This window comes from Podarcis erhardii (assembly GCF_964252035.2).
Source record: "Podarcis erhardii genome assembly, chromosome: 4".
NCBI classification, from domain to species: Eukaryota; Metazoa; Chordata; class Lepidosauria; order Squamata; family Lacertidae; genus Podarcis; species Podarcis erhardii.
In genome coordinates this window covers 5,454,742-5,473,849 of record NC_138508.1, presented here as the reverse complement: position 1 = coordinate 5,473,849, position 19,108 = coordinate 5,454,742, and the positions used below count along the sequence as shown (strand labels likewise).

General features: G+C 48.2%; 1 protein-coding gene and 1 long non-coding RNA gene across 4 annotated transcripts in view; both read right to left on the bottom strand.

The window, feature by feature from the left end:
- Window positions 1-19,108, bottom strand: part of ARRB1 (arrestin beta 1) — a 135,665-nt gene that overhangs the window by 8,255 nt on the left and 108,302 nt on the right. For 2 of the 3 annotated variants that reach the window (XM_081860551.1, XM_081860549.1), the window contains exons 7-15: window positions 18,276-18,343; window positions 17,554-17,689; window positions 15,304-15,388; window positions 14,410-14,482; window positions 10,868-11,005; window positions 9,058-9,141; window positions 8,553-8,576; window positions 4,028-4,098; window positions 926-977 (exon numbers count right to left, since the gene is read on the bottom strand). In XM_081860551.1, coding sequence (XP_081716677.1) covers window positions 926-977; window positions 4,028-4,098; window positions 8,553-8,576; window positions 9,058-9,141; window positions 10,868-11,005; window positions 14,410-14,482; window positions 15,304-15,388; window positions 17,554-17,689; window positions 18,276-18,343 — 731 coding nt within the window. The remainder of the gene's footprint in view (window positions 1-925; window positions 978-4,027; window positions 4,099-8,552; window positions 8,577-9,057; window positions 9,142-10,867; window positions 11,006-14,409; window positions 14,483-15,303; window positions 15,389-17,553; window positions 17,690-18,275; window positions 18,344-19,108) is intronic. The other variant, XM_081860550.1, reaches the window with a different exon arrangement.
- Window positions 4,503-7,031, bottom strand: LOC309341372. Its single transcript, XR_014156275.1, has 2 exons — window positions 6,435-7,031; window positions 4,503-5,732 (listed from the first exon to the last, which is right to left on the bottom strand). It is a non-coding gene; the product is annotated as an uncharacterized lncRNA (long non-coding RNA).

The window sequence follows — 19,108 nt, the reverse complement described above, 5'->3', positions numbered from 1 at the left end:
ATTGTGGGCACTGCAGACCCCTGAGTGCAGGAGGAGCCCCCATCCCATAATAACCCCCATCTGGAGGCACCCAGACAGAGACTGGGAAACATGATATAAAATTGTGGTCTTCCTCTCCTCCTTTCCCATTGAGAAACTTTCTTTGTTTCCTTATGAAACTTTTAGCAAACTTTTGTGCACCCTGATAAGAATTTGTCTGGGCTGTTCTATGACGTCTCCTGAATTGGGTGTGTGGGGGGGGGAGAGATTATTTGCCCCAACCCCCAAATTTCTGTCCTACCAGAAACCTGAGCAAGCGAAGTCAAGCTGCAAGATCTAACCGATGCTTCGCCTCTGCTCAAACAGGTGCTGCATGTTTTCGGTTTGTTTCCGAAACCTGCAAAGCCTGTTGGATCAAAGGTGAAAAGTCAGGGGCGAAAGTGTCAGGCGCAGAGCTTCTCTCAGGCCACTTTCTGCTCAGAAGCAGCAAGCCTGGGCACAGCCCAAGAATTGTAGCGGTGGAAGGGACCTCTCCAGGTCATCTAGCCCAACCCGATTGCAGTGCAGGATTCGCCCTGCCCAAGGGAACACAGAAGCAACCGCTGAGCAAAGGCAGAGATTAGGAGAGCTCTTACTGTGTTTTTCCTGCTCCGTGGGACATGCAGAAGAGGCGATGGTTGGGAACATGCAAAGGAAGGGAGGGGGGGGAAAGAGAAGAAAAAAATGCAGATTTCGTGTTACATGCAAGAGCGTTAGAAAGAGGCTGCCGCAGACCTTTCCATGGAGGATGGCAAGTTAGTCGGTTAGCGAGCGGCATGCGGAGGAAGTGAAGTGACTCCCTATCGAGCTACATGCAGATGATGGAGAGACATGCAAAGGATGCAGGATTCCCCATGTGGACGTCCCCGCCCCCCATCGTCCTCCCCCCACAGTGAGTCCGGCTTACTTCGTATCAAGCTCTATGAGATTTGTGTCAATCGGAGCTTCATTTTCTGGAACTGAACAAACGGAATCGGGGGAAACGGTTAGTTTTATCGAGCGCCGGAAGTCAGCCATTATTTCCCCAACATCATCATCACCATCATTATTATTAAGAATTTATATACCGCCCTATACTCAAAGGACTCAAATAAAAGGATCACAGTACAGTCATACCTCGGGTTACAGACGCTTCAGGTTACGTTGTTTTTTTTGGGGGGGGGGGGGTTACGGACTCGCCAAAACCCAAAGTACCAGAACGGGTTACTTCTGGGTTTCGGCAGCCTCGCATGCAGAGAAGTGCAAAATTGCACTTTGCACATGCGCAGAAGTGCCAAATTGAAACCCACACATGCACAGACGCGGCGGGTTGTGAACACTGCGGGTTGCGAATGTGCCTCCCGCACAGATCACATTCACAACCCAAGCGTCCACTGTTTGCCATATTTTCCTGTGTATAGCACCCCCTCATGTATTTTTGGGGACCGCAACAAATAAATTTTTAGAGGAGAAATTGCCCAGAGTTATTGAGCTTTTTTGGGGGGGGGTACCAGCCCCCATCATTCCTCCCCACTGGTCCTGCTAGCTAGGAATGATGGGAGTTGTAGTCCAACAATAGATGGAGTCCGAAGCCTGTGAAACTGGCTCGTTCTACCGTTTGGAAGAACTCAGTCCTTTGGTATGGCAGGACCTAAACGTTGGAACTCCCTGCCGGTTGACATTGGGAAGGCTGCTCTGGGGCACAGGTCCCGTCGATGCACAAGCTCCGTCCTAACAACCGCGCTGCCGTGGAACAAGTTCGGGCTTCCAGCCTCATGGCTGAAACTGGGTCCTTCCAAAGCGAGATGCTCCCAACTGTGGGATGTAATCTGCTGGGAGCAGTCAAGTACAACATTCCTTGTTTTCCTAGAGTGGACATGCAAGGGGATGTTGGTCCAGCCAGTCGAAACTTCCTGTTCCTCTTGGGCTTGAGCATCCCTTTCCCCTGCATGTGACTAGAGGTGGGTGTGACCTTACCAGTCCAGGTAACAAAAGGACGAGTCACCCAGAACTCTCTCCCTTTTTCACTTCAATCTTCGTTGGACCAGCTTTTTAGCTAGGAGTGCTCTGCTAGCTAGCAGAAGCACTGGGATTATTCCCCCATATGGGGTAGATCCACATGTACATATTTGTAACTAAGCCTGCCTTCAGGAATCCAACTGTGAACTGATGTAAACTTCTTTTATTGACTTTAAATAAGATTGTCGTGTCTTTTTTCTTTTAAGAGGGATTAAAGGGAAAGCCACTCCACCTTTCGGAGGAGGTGGAGTTGTGGGCTTCACGGCCCCAGCCCCCGCATGATTGAGGGGATTCCCGGCCACATCACCTCCTGGCCAGCTAATCAGCTGGCTGTGGGGGTGTGGCCTGCCTTGTTTAAAGCAGGACGCGGCCGGGGATCTCCCTCTTTGCCACCTGCCAGCTATTCCTGCTTTTCCCACCCTCCCTCCCTATAAGGTTCTCGTTCTTAGACTTTGCTATGGAACCTTGGTTGGTCGCCGTTGAGGGGCCTGGTAGGAATTTTTCCCACTTGGCAAATTGGCACCAGCCACTTGGTTTTTGAATACCTCATAGCAAATCATCACTTTCTTGGTACTGGCGGCTAGGCATTGGTATAGTTCTGTAGATGGAAGAGGGGAGGTAGCGCCATCACCTGCCCCACATATTGAAGGGTAGTCCATTAAAGGATTCTGGGGGGCGTGGCCCTATCCGAAGCATAGGGAGGTGAGGGCCTAAGGCATGCCCCCTATCGGTGACCCTGGGGGAGTTCCTAGTTAGAATCATAGAATCCTAGAGTTGGAAGAGACCACAAGGGCCATCGAATCCAACCCCCTGCCAAGCAGGAAACACCATCAGAGCACTCCTGACATATGGTTGTCAAGCCTCTGCTTAAAGACCTCCAAAGAAGGAGACTCCACCACACTCCTTGGCAGCAAATTCCACTGTCAAACAGCTCTTACTGTCAGGAAGTTCTTCCTAATGTTTAGGTGGAATTTTTTTTCTTGTAGTTTGGAACCATTGCTCTGTGTCCGCTTCTCTGGAGCAGCAGAAAACAACCTTTCTCCCTCCTCTATGTGACATCCTTTTATATATTTGAACATGGCTATCATATCACCCCTTAACCTCCTCTTCTCCAGGCTAAACATGCCCAGCTCCCTTAGCCGTTCCTCATAAGGCATCGTTTCCAGGCCTTTGACCATTTTGGTTGCCCTCCTCTGGACACGTTCCAGTTTGTCAGTGTCCTTCTTGAACTGTGGTGTCCAGAACTGGACACAGTACTCCAGGTGAGGTCTGACCAGAGCAGAATACAGTGGCACTATTACTTCCCTTGATCTAGATGCTATACTCCTATTGATGCAGCCCAGAATTGCATTGGCTTTTTTAGCTGCCGCGTCACACTGTTGGCTCATGTCAAGTTTGTGGTCAACCAAGACTCCTAGATCCTTTTCACATGTACTGCTCTCAAGCCAGGTGTCACCCATCTTGTATTTGTGCCTCTCATTTTTTTTGCCCAAGTGCAATACTTTACATTTCTCCCTGTTGATGTGCATCAGCAGGACTCCCCCTACTGGTGGTTAACCCTTGCTGGACTTCAAGCGGACGTGCTGAAGCCGGATATAGTCGGTTACGACCAATGCCTAAGCCAATACCGCTCATCACCTGTAACCAAGAAAGTTGTGGCCTTATTTAGCCCATTAACCTTAATAATTGTGTCATATGTCATTATTTCCACGGGGGGTGGGGTGGGCTGGGGGGTGGGAACTTGCCATGCAACTTACCAGGAATGTACAATTCAATCTGAGACAGACTGAATTGTATAATAGTGAGAGGCCCACACGAGCCTGCAACCAATCTGCTGTGCATGTAAAAAGGGGGAATGTAAAACACTGCTGAGTTATAGAACTTGCTAGCGCCAGTTAGGAAGGATATTAATAAACAATCTATCCTCTCCTGCCACCCTGAACATTCCCACACCAACGAGACCCCCGCCAAGCAGAGCCCCCTTGCGGAGTGTGGCAGACACTCAACTCACCATCCCGTTGCAGAGGTTCCTCCTTGGGTTTGGGGTGCATGAGGGTGAATGGCAGCTCCACCGCCACGTCGCTGGAAAGAGAGACAAGAGAGTGAGCAGCCCCAAGGAGCGCCCCAAAACAGTCCGAGTTAGTTTGCTCAGGCTCTAGCGAAGCCTTCTGCAGCCTGCAGCACCCCCAGATGTTTGGGACCACGACTGAATAGCTGTGAGGGGCTTGAACAAGGAGGAGGGGGACTGCTTTGCTGGGATTGGGGGGGGGGGTTGCAGTTCCAAAAGTCAATACAGTGGTACCCTGGTTCTCAAACGCCTTGGTACTCAAACAAATTGGAACCCAAACACTGTAAAACCCAGAAGTTAAGTGTTCCGGTTTGCAAACCTTTTTTGGAATCCGAACGTGCTCCGTTTTGAGTGTTACGCTGAGGTCTGCCTGTTTTTGCTATTTATTTTGCGTTTTTGCGGCTTTTTTTGTTTCGTCTTTGTGACTGTGTGGAACCCAGTTCAGCTACTGATTGATTGATTGATTGATTGTGTGACTGCAGTACGTTGATTATTGCTTTCATTTTATGGATCAATGGTCTCGTTAGATATTAAAATCCATGTTATATTGCTGTTTTAGGGGTTGTTTTTAAAAGTCTGGAACGGATTAATCCCTTTTGCATTACTTTCTATGGGAAAGCGCGCCTTGGTTTTGGAACAATTTGGTTTTGGAACGGATTAAGTTTGAGAACCAAGGTACCACTGTAACTTGATTGTTTGGTATGGCGGCACCTGCACTTTGGAACTCCCTGCCTGTTGACGCGAGGAAGGCATTTTCGCGGTGCCCTTTTCAGCTTTTGTTTGGACAAGCCTAGCCAGATGTCTAGAACATTGAGTTTGAATTAGTCTATTGCTAACTTTTTGAAAGTCTTAAACTATTGCTGTCATTTTTTTCTTTTAGATGACTTTTCTCATTGTGTTGCGTGAAGAAGTACTTTCTTTTATCCACCCTGAACCACAGAATCATAGAATTGTAGAGTTGTAAGGGGTCCCCAATGGTCATCTAGTCCAACCCCCTTCAACGCAGGAATATGCAGCTGTCCCATGCGGGGATCGAACCTGCAACCTAGGCAATATCAGCACCACGCTCTAATCACCTGAGCTAAGCCTGTCCAGACACATGGACATCACAGGCTTTTTATTTCTTTTTAGCTAGAGTTGATTTTTGAAATCGCCTTCCGAATGCTTATAAACACCGGTTTGTAACTGTGTGCGGGGTTGTAATCCACGATTTAAATGTTTTACGCTGTGCTTTTGCCTTGAAGTCTTCTGACGGTCGAGGGATATATAAAAGTTGTTAATAAATAAATGGCGCCCATCATGCAACTGGTCCCGTCCAACTCTACAACTTCCATGATTCTGCAAATTCAGTTCCAATGGAGTACAAGTGTAAAGTTATTGCCCAGGAGAGGAAAATAATGGGCTGGCTGTTCTCTGCCAGCAGGAGGCGGCATTGAGCTAAATCTCTCTTGCTGCATAGATCTGAGATCAAGATGCACCCAGCTGATCAGAGGGAGCTGCTTTTGGGGATGCATCTTCTTGGGACTTGAGCCCTTAACTCGCTGCAGCATCTCAGTTTTATGCTGCCTGCTGTCATCAATGAATCAGGGTGGCTGAGAGAGGATGCTGAGCCCCTGGAACGGGAGGAACCTCTCAAAAGCGAAATCTGCTGGAGACAGCGAGGAATCATAGAATCATAGAATCATAGAGTTGGAAGAGACCACAAGGGCCATCGAGTCCAACCCCCTGCCAAGCAGGAAACACCATCAGAGCACTCCTGACATATGGTTGTCAAGCCTCTGCTTAAAGACCTCCAAAGAAGGAGACTCCACCACACTCCTTGGCAGCAAATTCCACTGTTGAACAGCTCTTACTGTCAGGAAGTTCTTCCTAATGTTTAGGTGGAATCTTCTTTCTTGTAGTTTGGAGCCATTGCTCCGTGTCCGCTTCTCTGGAGCAGCAGAAAACAACCTTTCTTCCTCCTCTAGGTGACATCCTTTTATATATTTGAACATGGCTATCATATCACCCCTTCACCTCCTCTTCTCCAGGCTAAACATGCCCAGCTCCCTTAGCCGTTCCTCATAAGGCATCGTTTCCAGGCCTTTGACCATTTTGGTTGCCCTCCTCTGGACCCGTTCCAGTTTGTCAGTGTCCTTCTTGAACTGTGGTGCCCAGAACTGGACACAGTACTCCAGGTGAGGTCTGACCAGAGCAGAATACAGTGGCACTATTACTTCCCTTGATCTAGATGCTATACTCCTATTGATGCAGCCCAGAATTGCATTGGCTTTTTTAGCTGCCGCATCACACTGTTGGCTCATGTCAAGTTTGTGGTCAACCAAGACTCCTAGATCCTTTTCACATGTACTGCTCTCAAGCCAGGAAAAGCAAGAGGTTTGGAGCATTTGCACCCGGAACACCTCTGGGTGGGAGGACAAGACGTGGAAACTCATGGGCGTCCAATGAAGCTGAAGGCTGGAAGATTTGGGACGGATAAATGAAAGCACTTCTGCACACAGTTGATCTGCGGAACTCCCTGCCACAGGAAGCACAGTGGTGGCCGCCAACCTAGATGGCTTTAAAAGAGGACTGGACCATTTCATGGAGGGGGGCTATCAATGGCTACTAACTAGGACGGCCAGGCTCTTCTTCACAGCTGGAGGAAGCAATGCTTCTGAATACCACTTGCTGGAAACTGCAGGAGGGGAGTTTGATCCTGGGTTTGAATCTTGCTTACGGGTTTCCCTATGGAGCATCTGGCTGGCCCCCGGGAGAGCAGGATGGGCCACAAGTGAGCCCTTTTTGTGTCCTCCTGTTCTTCATTTGGCCATCCATAAAGAGCTCCATGAATTTGCCTGTTCCCCTTTATGTATCTAGAGAGAGTTGTGCTGGATCAGACCCAGACCCCATCTTGTTGCCAATGGTGGAAAACCATATTATTATTATTATTATTATTATTATTATTATTATTGAAGTTTTATTCGAGTTCGGGATTTTTACATACATTATATTATCTCCTTCCAATTTTAACTTTCTATTACTGTTATTAATACCCCACCCATCTAGCCAGGTTGCCCCAGCCACTCTGGGTGGCTTCCAACACATAAATCCTTCTGGGAAGGCCACAAAAGGCCTTGGTTGGGGATGGAAGGGAATTTTAAGCCGATTGCAAGAAAAGAGATTCTCACTGAACCTTAGGAATAACTTTCTGGTGGGGAGGGCTGTTTGACCACGGAATGGACTCCCTTGGAAGTTAGGGGGGTCTCCTTCCCTGGAGGGTTTTTTTCCCCAAAGGGGGCCTGGGTGGCCATCTGCCCTGGATGATTTAGTTGTGATTCCTCCACTGCAGGGGGTGGACTAGATGGCCGCTGGAGGTCCCTTCCAACTCTATGATTCCAAGAGCTACAGGATTGCATTACGAGCTACCATAAGGTGACGGCACAGCTGCAGGATTTGTGGAGATACCTTCAGCAGAGCCACGCGGTGAGAGGTTTTTTCAGACGGCGCAACCGACTCTCCTAAGAGGAGGTGAATTCTCCTTCCTTGGAGCTTTCAAAGTGCTCAGATGGCCACCTGCCATGTAGGGGCTCCCAGATTCGTCCACTGAAGAGGGTTGGACTAGAGCAGGGGTCGGCAAACTAAGGTCCGCGGGCTGGATCAGGCCCAATGGCCTTCAGGATCCACCCGGCGGACTGTCCGTTCAGCAGAGTTCAGAGCTGAACATCAGAATTGGGCAAATTATTGATTATACAAAGCTTCACAGCTTGCTCTCCGCTGGGTAAAGTCTGGCACCGTGATTCATTTAAGGACTTTCAGAGACTTCGGTTTGTTAGTTTTGACGTTTTGATTTATTCCATAGAGTTTTTCAGATTGCTATTGCTTCTGGGCATCGTGTTGCTTCTGATATTGCTGACTCATATTTTGCAACATGGAGGAGGAAGGAGGCTGGACTGAGCTGGCTGAGCGCCATTTTAAGCAGCCCCTCTCCTATCCAGCCCTTTCACGCCAATCATCTTCCCTCCTCATCCGCCACCGCCGCCCTGGTGCTCCTGTGGGCCAGAGAGCAGAGCGGACGCGCTTGCTCTGCCTACTCACGAGAAGCAGCAGCGACGGTGGCAGCCCCTGGGAAGGTAAGTGCAGAAGTTGGGGCTGACTGTTTGCCCCTGTCGCCTCTTCTTCCAGCTCCCTGCCACAAGTGGACCAGCCCACGGCTAAATTTTTTTGCCGACCCCTGGACTAGAGAACCAGTATCTGGAGGGGCACCGGGTGGGGTGTTGAGGCTGGTCTGATGTGGCAGCTTGGAGGGGTCCAAGTGCAAAACGAAAACTTCTGATGGAGGAAGAGAAATGACGGAGATGGCAAAATAAAAAGGAGAAAAAGATGTCGAGCGGAAGATGAGAAAAGTGGGGTGGGGGGGCTCCCCAAGCATGCTGGGTTGGGGTGGGGGCCACGGTCAGCCGCAGCAGGCGGAGTCTGAGGGCGTTACCTGGAGGCAAGGTCTCCCAGCAGGCTGGTGTTATCAAAGGAGATGGAGAGAATTGGTTAGAGGTTGCGACAATCACAGCGGCACAGTCAAGGGGACTGGGATTTGCGTGCAAGCTCGACAACCCCACACCGTTTTGGAGCCTCCGGTTTGCGGAGCCTCATGGCGCAGATCTCCTGGTGCCGCCACCAAGACAGAGGGCATCACTGGGGGTGGCGTGGGGCATGACGCAAGGGGGCGGGGTTACCCAACTGGCTTGGTGGCTCATCGGCACATGGGAGCATGCGGAATTGCTGGGTCGGAATTCCCTGGCCACCACACAGCTGTTATTTAGATGCCCGCCCCTCAAGTTCAATGGGGCATCCTTAGGAGGCTGTCTCTAGGGCTGCTGCCAGGGATTGTGGACTCCAGGGAAGAGGGACCCGGAGGAGCGATTCGGAGCTCTCCCCAAATCCCTCAAAGCGGAAAGAAGGCATTATGGCACTTTGCAGAACTGAGCAGCACTCACCCGCCGCGAGAGACCACCAGCTTCACTTTCACTTTGTAGGAGACAATGATGCCCAAGACCTCCTTGTTGGCGCCGTCTCTCAACCTGGAGGAGTGAGAGTGTGAAAAAGAGCATGGAGTCAAAGTGATCGTTTGTGGCTTAGGGCCCTCGTATTTACGGCACCGCCTCTCCTGGTCTGCCCCGCAGAGGACCTTAAGGTCCATGAATAACCATAGTTTAGAGGTCCTGGACCCTAAGGAAGTCAGACTATCCTCCACCAGGGCCAGGGCCTTCTCAGTGATGGCTCCGACCTGGTGGAATACTCTGTCCCATGAGACCAGGGCCCTGCAGGATTTAACCTCCTTCCACAGGGCCTGTAAGACAGAGCTATTCCACCTGGCCTTTAATTTGAATTCAGCCTGATCTTTTATTTCCCTTCTCTTCCCTCCCCCTCCCCTTTTATGAAGACTGCCTGCTCTGAGACCCCACAGCTAATTCTCCCCTGGTCTCCTCGCTGGCCCAAGTAGGACCAATTCAGCCAGGTAGCCCTGGTGACTATCTAATGCTTATTAGATGGATTTCCCCCAAATTGATTTCTGAACTTTGAATTTTATTGTTATTCATGTTTTTATACTGTATTTTATGCTGCTTCTAGAATTAAGTGTTTTAAATTTGTTAGCTGCCCTGAACCCAGTTTTCTGAACTGGGAAGGGAAGGGGTATAAATAAAAAATTATTATTATCATTACTGCCGTGTTCGAAACCTGTGTGAGCTTTGTACAACGTTCCTCCGGGGTGGTCTTTTCTAACGAGCGTTTCCCATTCCCAGATTACCAAATAGGCAGAGCAGGCAAGCGACCTGTGGACCCCACACCTTTTAGGGGCCCCACGATGACGGGTCAAAATAATATTGGATATGATCTTGAAAGAAAATTGCAATCAAGATGTTGGCCTGGGATTCAGACTCGGAGGCTGAACCTGAGGAATCCCAGCCTGCGCAGGATTCCCCGCCTCCAGAACCAGCTGAGTCGGGGCTGGGGCTTGAGCCTGAAGGGTCCTCACCTGTGCTGGATCCTCAGGTGCAGGCACCAGCTGAGTCTGCTCTGGCTCCTGAGGTGATAGAGGACCCATTGCCTGCAGGTGCTCCACTCTCAGCCCCGTCAGGGGAAGCTGAGGTTGCCTCTGGGTCCGGTAACCCTCCAGACTCTCCTGAGCTGCAGAGGCTCAGGGCAGAGATGCGGAGGGAACTGAGTTCCCGCAGGAGGAGTGCTTGCCTCCAGGCCAGGAGAGGTGAGTCACCAGAGGATCAGGGCCGCCCTATGCCTCAGGGCAGATAAAAGCCGGCCAGCCCCAGTCCCCAGTTGCGGGAGCAACATTGTTGGTTGCTAGTTCCTGCCTGAGCTCCTGACCCGCCCTGGCTCCCTGCTTGCAAGCCTCTTCCTGACTTCACCCAACTCCCTGCCCCGCACCCAGCTTCAGCTACTACAGACTGCCTCCACGTTGCACCTTTGACCACGGACCGGACTTGGATCTAGCCTCTCGGGTAGCCCACGGGACCAGCACACAAGCTTTCTTAATTCAAGTTGCAATTGGGGAAAGGGCTCTTGTGCTGGGACCCTGCTCACGCATTTCCTGTAATGGGCATCTGGTGGGAAGAGGATGCTGGACTAGATGGGCCACTGGCCTGATCCTGCAGCCTCTCCTTCTTAACTGCTTAGCTCTGGGTGCTACATGAAAACAGAAAACACCAAACTCCACCCGCAGTATGCTCAGCAAAGGAACCCAGCTGCCTCCTCCTTCCCCAACTGCTGGTAGGTAGGAAAAAACCTCACAGTGTGCTGGAGGCCAGGTTGGTGTCTTCGTGCTTGAGCTTCCCATCCAGGGCGAGGCCGCGCTTCTCCCGGTTGTTGGCGAGGAACGGGGTCAACGTGTAGACTTTGCAGAAGGTGGAGCTGGGAGCCACCACGTCGCTGGAGACGGGGATAAAACCACAGATGGGTGAAAGACAGCAAGGCGCAAAGCAAAATGTATAAAGAGATTAATATAACTAACAGTAGTTGTAAATGAATGCAGACGGACAACAAGAATTGTATAAACAGGAGGATTGATTTGTTTGTGGATATACAGTCATACCTCGAGTTGAATGTGCCTCAGGTTGAGTACTTTCGGGTTGCGTTCTGCGGCAACCTGGAAGTAATGGAGTGCATTACTTCCGGTTTTTGCCGCTCGCGCATGCGCAGATGCTCAAAATGACATCACACGCATCCCAAGGTACCACCGTACTATGGACAAATATGGAAAATAAATAACAATATACAAAATGGACGAAAATAATGCCATAAAATTATATGTGATATAAAAAACCAGAAGAAGGAAGGAGGGAAGTCAGCACTTAGGAGGAAGTATAAATGTAAAATGCAACACATTATGTGTATGTTGAGTATGTAACCGGAAAACTAATAAAGATTATTTGGGGGGGGGGAGAGAAAGAGAACAAGGTGCAGCGGGCTCAAACCTCGACTGCACATCGCTGCAGCTGCCTGGCAGCCATGTTTCCCAGTAGGAAGCCTGGCTGCAGTAGGAGGGAACTGCAACAAGATGTTGCAGCGTGCAGTGCTATCTCCCAAGTATTCCACTCCCTTCCCCTTCCTCAACCGTGAAGTATTCTGTTTGTCCCCCAAATGGCCGACCGGTATTCTGCTACCACGGTGTGTGGTTAATTCCCCACTGGGCTGTGTTTTTTGGATCTCTGTGACCAGGAGTGACGGATGGATAAGTAAATCTTTTGATGAGTTACCACCAGGAGACTGTATGTTTGGAACGAAGGGGGGGTGGAGGAAAAACTCCCTTTTTTTCTTTGTACGATGTGATAAAAATAACCCTTCACCCCAGAAAGAAATAAGATTGTCGCGTTTTTACTAATCATAAGCAGGATTTTAAGAACTGTGTGGGAATGGATTACAACAGGAGAGAAGATTGGTGAACAGTGAGAAAGTGGAAAAATTTTATGACGCAGTTAAAAAATGGCGTCTCACCAAGACGGGCTTGTCGGAGAAAGAAGGACAGGGGGGAGGAGAATCAGGATTGTTCGAAAAAGAAGGAGTGTTGGAATGTAAGTTTGACCTGACAAAGCCCCCTGATCTATTTGATTTATTTGGCTAGCCTGAGAAAAAATAAAGGACAGACCGAAGATTAACTTTGTTTATGGAAGCGTTGAACAGAGGCTGTCCCAGAGAGATATTGCTTTTGAAGAGTACAAAACCCACACAGAGACACCAGCTTTCAGTCTGCTTGTGAGAATCATCAGAGATCGCAAAGAAAGGAATATATGACTACAACAAGATGAGAAAGAAAGTAATAAAAGACTATCCAGATCGAACTGGATAGAACTGACTAATTAATGCAGTAAAATAAGTGATGCCTGGAGTTATCCGGAATTTTGGACTCGTGCGGAGCTTGATGTATGGGTACCCTCAACAAAATTTAAAATTTGGCTGTATAATCTGGAACTAATGTGATCTGAATAATGTGATGTGATTGGCCTGCTAATAATTTTTTTTTAAAAAAAGGAATGCAGATACAGAAGGGAATGGTTTGTAAACTTCGGAAATCCTTATATGGTCTCAAGCAGAGTGCCAGGTGTTGGAACACAAAACTCACTGAGACATTGCTTTCTCTAGGTTTTCACCAGGGCAAAGCTGATCCGTGTGTGTTTGTCAAGGAGGAGGGGCAAAACAAACTATATTGTTTATGTTTTGTTGATGATCTTCTGATGTTTTGGAAGAATCAGGCTTTGTACCAAAGCACCCTAGCTCAGCTGAAGGAGCACTTTGACATGAAGGATCTTGGTGAGGTATCCAACTATCTTTCTCTGCAGGTGGAGAGGGACCAAGCAGGTAATTTTCTGGTACACCAAACACAGAAAATTGCTGATGTATTAACCAGGTTGAATTTGGTTGATGCAAACCCAGCAGACACACCGCTGGTGACAGGTTACCAGGTAGATAGTACTGCTGAAGCGTTTTCTGACACTACGCTGTACACTTGCATTCTAGGCAAGTTGAATTTCATTGCTAGATGCTCAAGACCTGACACAGCTGTAAGCACTAACCTGCTTAGCAGACATGCTAACAATCCTACTGTTCAGGATTGGAAAGCTCTGAAGCGCATAGCCCGCTATTTGAAAGGGACTTTGCACTGCAGGCTGAGGTTCACCAGTCAGAAGACTGGAGGTCTTGAAATCTTTGCAGATGCTAGTTTTGGAAGTGACACCACGGATGGTACAAGCACTTCTGGAGTATGCTACATGTACAACCACTGTCTGTTTGACTGGCTGTGCAAGAAGCAGACGACAGTGAGCCTAAGTTCCTGTGAAGCAGAACTCAATGCTCTGTCATTTTCACTCATGGATTGTGAATGGTTGATGCAACTGTTTAAGGACATTGGGGTTTCTGTGAAATGTCCTATACTGTACAAGTGTATCAAGACAATAGATCCTGTTTGGCTTTGCTGAACTCAGAGAGTTCCAAGCAAAGAACCAAGTACTTGCAGATTAAGCTACATCGTGCAAGAGAGTGTATTCAGAAAGGACTCATTCAGGTGTCCTACATGCCAGGAAATGAAATTCCTGCTGATCTGTTGTCTAAGGTTGTTAACAGAGAACAACTTAAGGTTTACGTACAGAGGTTGCAATTGGGTTGAACCACAGGTACTACAGGTTACACGGAAAGGGGGAGGATGTTAGGATATTTCCGTTCCACCTTAAAAGGGAGCAGGCTTTGTGAGTCACAGAGTCTGCGTATTTCCTGTTCACAGGATATTTCTGTTGTGTCTTTGCTTTCGTTTCTCTCTCTCTCTGCCTGAGCATACCGAAGCAGGCAGTCATGTTTTCTTTGTTCTGACCAACGCTGAATAAAGTTGTAAATAATGCTCTCCTGCGTGCATCTTTCGCTGTGTGAATTCTGCTGATAGAGCATGCATGAGCTCTGGAATGTGGCAAGCTATTTCTGGAGCTCGTGTCGCTAATTGAATGATACTGCGTTGTCTACGGGAGATCGATGGATGTCCGGAGGCGGCTTGGGGGCCATGATGGACTTTGTCTCCCTGGCAGTATCCCAACAGTCCTCACCTCAATTCATAACAAAATCAAAGCAAGCTTGGCTTCCTCACAGTCAACCCTCTGGTGACTTTTGCCTCTCAGGCTCCAGCTCAACCTTCCCCAACCTGGTGCCCTCGAGACGCTGCTTAATCACAGCCCATATCCTTCCTGGACATGTTGGCTGGGGCTTCTTCAGACTGTAAGCCCCTTGCGGGCAGAGTCCTGTCTGCTACACGGTGCCCACGTGGATGGAGAAAGCCAAACGACAATACTCACTCTGCTTCCTCCACTGCGACGGGACATTTGTACTGGGCTGTGTTGAAGAGGCAGATGTCTGCGTATTGGCGAACTGCAAATGAAAGGAAAGAAAGAAAGAAAGAGAGAGAGAGAGAGAGAGAGAGAGGACATTAGATCAGTGGTTTTGAATGTTATTGTGTTATTATCTTCCTTAGTGGGGTGTGCAAACCACTGTTCAGAATAATGCTATTATTATTATTATTATTATTATTATTATTATTATTACAGTGATACCTTTAGTTTTGAACTTAATTCATTCTGGAGGTCCGTTCTTAACCTGAAACAGTTCTTAACTAGAGGCGTGCTTTCGCCGGCACACAATTTCCGTTCTCATCCTGGGGCAAAGTTCACAACTAGAGGTAACTCTTTCAGGTTGGCAGAGTTTGTAACCTGAAGCATTTGTAACCTGAGTCATTTGTAACTCAAGGTACCACTGTATTATTATTATTATTATTAATAATAATACCCCGCCCATCTGGCTGGGTTTCCCTAGCCACTCTGGGCGGCTTCCAAGAGAATATTAAAATACAATAGACTATTAAACATTAAAAGCTTCCCTAAACAGATAGTTGTTTATTTCCTTGACATCTGATGGGAGGGCATTCCACAGGGCGGGTGCCACCACCGAGAAGGCCCTCTGCCTGGTTCCCTGTAACTTCACTTCTTGCAGTGAGGGAACCGCCAGAAGGCCCTTGGAGCTGGATCTCCATGTCTGGGCTGAATGATGGGGGTGGAGACGCTCCTTCAGGTATACTGGGGCTGGAACCAAGTCACGGGGGGCAGCCCCAAAAACTCAAGCCACCTCTCCTTTGCCTGGTTGTTCCTTTGACCCACCCACAAGGTAAGTGATCCCCGAGAGGCATCCAGGCTCACCTGAGATTTTAATCTTCTTCACCGTCTTGTTGGTGTTGTTTGTCACGTGAACGTTGACGCTGATCGGCTCCCCGTGATAGTAAATCTACAGAGAACACAAGTGACAAGTCCTCAGGGAGGAGATTTTAGGAAAGGGCGCCCACAATCTGACAATTCCGGCAGATGCACCTTGGAATTCACTCTTGGAAAGAATCACCATGGGAGTTTATTTATTTAACAGATTTATAAACCACCTCACAGCCAGAAGTTAATGAAGTTTGTTTTACTCATTTGTTTCATTTCATAAAATTTACATACCATTTGATTGCAAAAAAGCGTAGACAGACAGCCATCCAACCTCCTGATTAAAAACCTCTCTCATTTTATAAATTTATAAAACTTGTATTCTGCTGTGTCATAAAAAATAGACCAAAGCAGGTTACAGCAATTAAACATAATACCACACAATAAAAACAATTACAAAGTTATAGAAATACATCAGTTAACCCCTGTGAAGTATGTATTCTTTTTTTTAAAAGAGAAATCTCTCTTTTTAAAAAAGTTTATTTTTGCATTTTCTAAGCGAAATAAAAACATAAAATCCCCTTTGACTTCCCTCCCCCTCCCCATATTGTGGATCCTAATATAATGATTTTCCCCTCTGCATCTGTTTCATAGCCCTATTCTTATAAATCCTTTATCATTCCGTAGTTCAAATTATTACTACAAGTTTTCTGTCAATCCTACCAATGTGTGTAATTGTTTACAATAGCCCCCCCCAAAAAAATAGATTGTAAACTTTCCCCATTCTTTATTTGGTGGATGACTTCTTAATTGCCTGCATAAGGCAGGTGGAACAGAAAAGTTTTCAGCAGGGATTTAAAAGTTGGCACAGAAGTTGCCTGCTGGATCTCCAGTGGCACAGAGTTCCACAGGGCTAGGCCAAAGACACCAAAGGCTCACGAACTTGAGGAATGACCAACAAGGGTGCTGCAGATGACCTCTGTGAACTAGCTGGAATATAAGGCTTCAGGCGATCTCTGCGGTGCCCTGGCCCTAAGTTGTTCAGGGCTTTCTAAATTAACACTGTTCCAGAGGGCTGAAGGAGCAACACTAGAAGTCCCGTTTTGTGTACGAACAAAGCACAGCTCCGGGGCACGCAGTTCTCCATCAGCAGCGCCCCACCTGAGAAGCGCAATTGCGGGGCCAAGGTCTGCGGGGCGAGACCGTCCCCAAAAGTCCCCTGTACAAGCAGGCATCGCAGTGCCGGATTTACGTATAAGCTAAACAAGATATAGCTTAGGGGGCCCCCAAAAAATTAAAGGAAAAAAACTCGATGTACTTTTCCAGAATATAAGATAAAAAACAAACAAACCTACATACAGCAACAGTGTTTTGTGTTGTGTAGGCTCCTATGGTGTAAGTCATGAGCCCTGCTTGCTCCCTAAAATATCCCTGCTTTGCTCCTTTCTATATATAGGGTTCCTACATTCTGCTATTTATCATTATTAGTAGTTTGCATCATATATTCCTATTATTATTTCATGTTATAGCAAATTTCTAGAGACTAGGTTATGAGTCTTTGTAAACTGTGTTTCTAAGGGAACTTTTGTTATTGCCAAATGCCAATGTGTTTTCATTATTAAGTTTGTTATGAATCAGAAATCATTTTAAGTTAGAGCTTAATAATGATTTCACTATTCATATACTTCTTAATTGTATTTCACTATTAATACACTTCTTCTTAATTGTATTTCACTATTAATATACCGTATTTTTCGCTCTATAAGATGCACCAGACCAAAAGTGCACCTAGTTTTTGGAGGAGGAAAACAAGAAAAAAAAATATTCTGAATCCTAGAAGCCGGAACAGCAAGAGGGATCTGGCTTCTGGGATAGCCTCTTGCTTGCTGTCCTGGCTTCTGGGATAGCCACGCAAAGCCTCTCCTGGGCAGTGGGATGAAGGCTTGGGTCTCCAGCTGTTTTTGGACTACAACTTCCATCATCCCTAGCTATGAGGACCAGTGATGGGATTTGTAGTCCAAAACAGCTGGATGCTCAAGTTTGAGAAACCATTACCTTCGGTAGCTTAGGGCCTCATCAAACCTAAATCAGACCCTGGGCAAGGCCACCCCCGAGAGTCCGCCCGAAACAAGCAGGCAGCCTCCGAGTGGAGTCAGGACTTGGCCCAAACTACAACCCAATCCCGGAAGGGAAGACAGCAAGAGCGGATTCTAGAAAACGGGCACAAAATGAAGGCCTACAAGATACCTCTTTGTCCAGGGAAGCTTCCAAGTGCAGGGGCTTGTCCGACATGAGGAACTGCCGGGTGGTCTCGGCCATTGGCTGTGGCCCCGGCCGCTCCGGCGCATACTGGACTTTGCGGATCACCAAGCGCACCGAGTTCCTGCAGGGGTGCGGGAGAGCGGACATTGAGGGGTGTTGTAGGAATTTATGTATAGGTTGGGGGGTTGCCCCTCCAGCAGATATCATGCACATGCAGCCCACTACCAAAACCAGCACAATCACTTTTGTCCCCAAAAAACACTTCATCACAGTTTCTTCCTATCTATTCAAAGGGCCTCTGCTGCAGAATATCAAATGTAAGAATTCACTGATCAATGTATCTATGTGCTGTGGGTTAAATCACAGAGCCTAGGACTTGCCGATCAGAAGGTCGGTGGTTCGAATCCCTGCAACGGGGTGAGCTCCCATTGCTCGGTCCCTGCTCCTGCCAACCTAGCAGTTTGAAAGCACGTCAAAGTGCAAGTAGATAAATAGGTACCACTCCGGCGGGAAGGTAAATGGCATTTCCGTGTGCTGCTCTGGTTCGCCAGAAACGGCTTAGTCATGCTGACCACATGTACACTGTACGCTGGCTCCCTCGGCCAATAAAGCGAGATGAGCGCCGCAACCCCAGAGCCGTCCACGACTGAACCTAACAGTCAGGGGTCCCTTTACCTTTGCAAAACCCGGAGAGTCACTGCACCCACCTTTTGTGAATCTTCTCCTCCAGACTCTCTGCACAGAAAGCTTTCACTTCATAGTCAACACCGCAAGCCTAGGAGGGAAGAGAAGGAAGCAGAAGCAGCGTCAAGAACGATGGCAGATAGAAGCAGTTTGGAACAAAAGCAAGAACAGATTAAGCCAAAGAATCACTGAGATATAGAGTTGGAAGGGAACCCAAAGGACATCTAGTCCAACCCCCCCACTCCATTATGCAGAAATAGCAACTAAAGCATCCTTGGCAGATTGCGAGGAGTCCGGCCACACAAAATAAAAGGGCAGAAGCTTCGCAAGGAAGGTGCCAGGCAAGCCTCGGTGGAGAGGGTGTTCCACAATTTGGGGGCCACCACAGAGGAAGCCCTCTCCCAGGCCGCCTTTTGCCACACTTCTGAGGGCAGCGGTGAAACCAAGAGGAGCACCTCTGCTCATCTTCACTTTGGAACTCCCTGCTTATTGATGTACAGTCATACCTCGTGTTACAGACGCTATAGGTTGCACGTTTTCGGGTTGTGCACCGCGCAGAACCCGGAAGTACTGGAACGGGTTACTACGGGGTTTCGGCACTTCCACATGCGCAGAAGTGCTAAATCGCACTTTGCACAAGCGCAGAAGCACCGAATCGCGACCTGCACATGCGTGCGTGCAGACGCGGCACTGCGGCTTGTGAACGTGCCTCCCGCACGGATCACGTTCGCGACCCGTGCGTCCACTGTACTCTTTTCGGTGTCTGCTCAAAAAATTCTTTTTTACACACGCCTACCCAGATGCTTTTGAATTCTGATGCTGGAGGAGACTCTTGAGAGTCCCATGGACTGCAAGA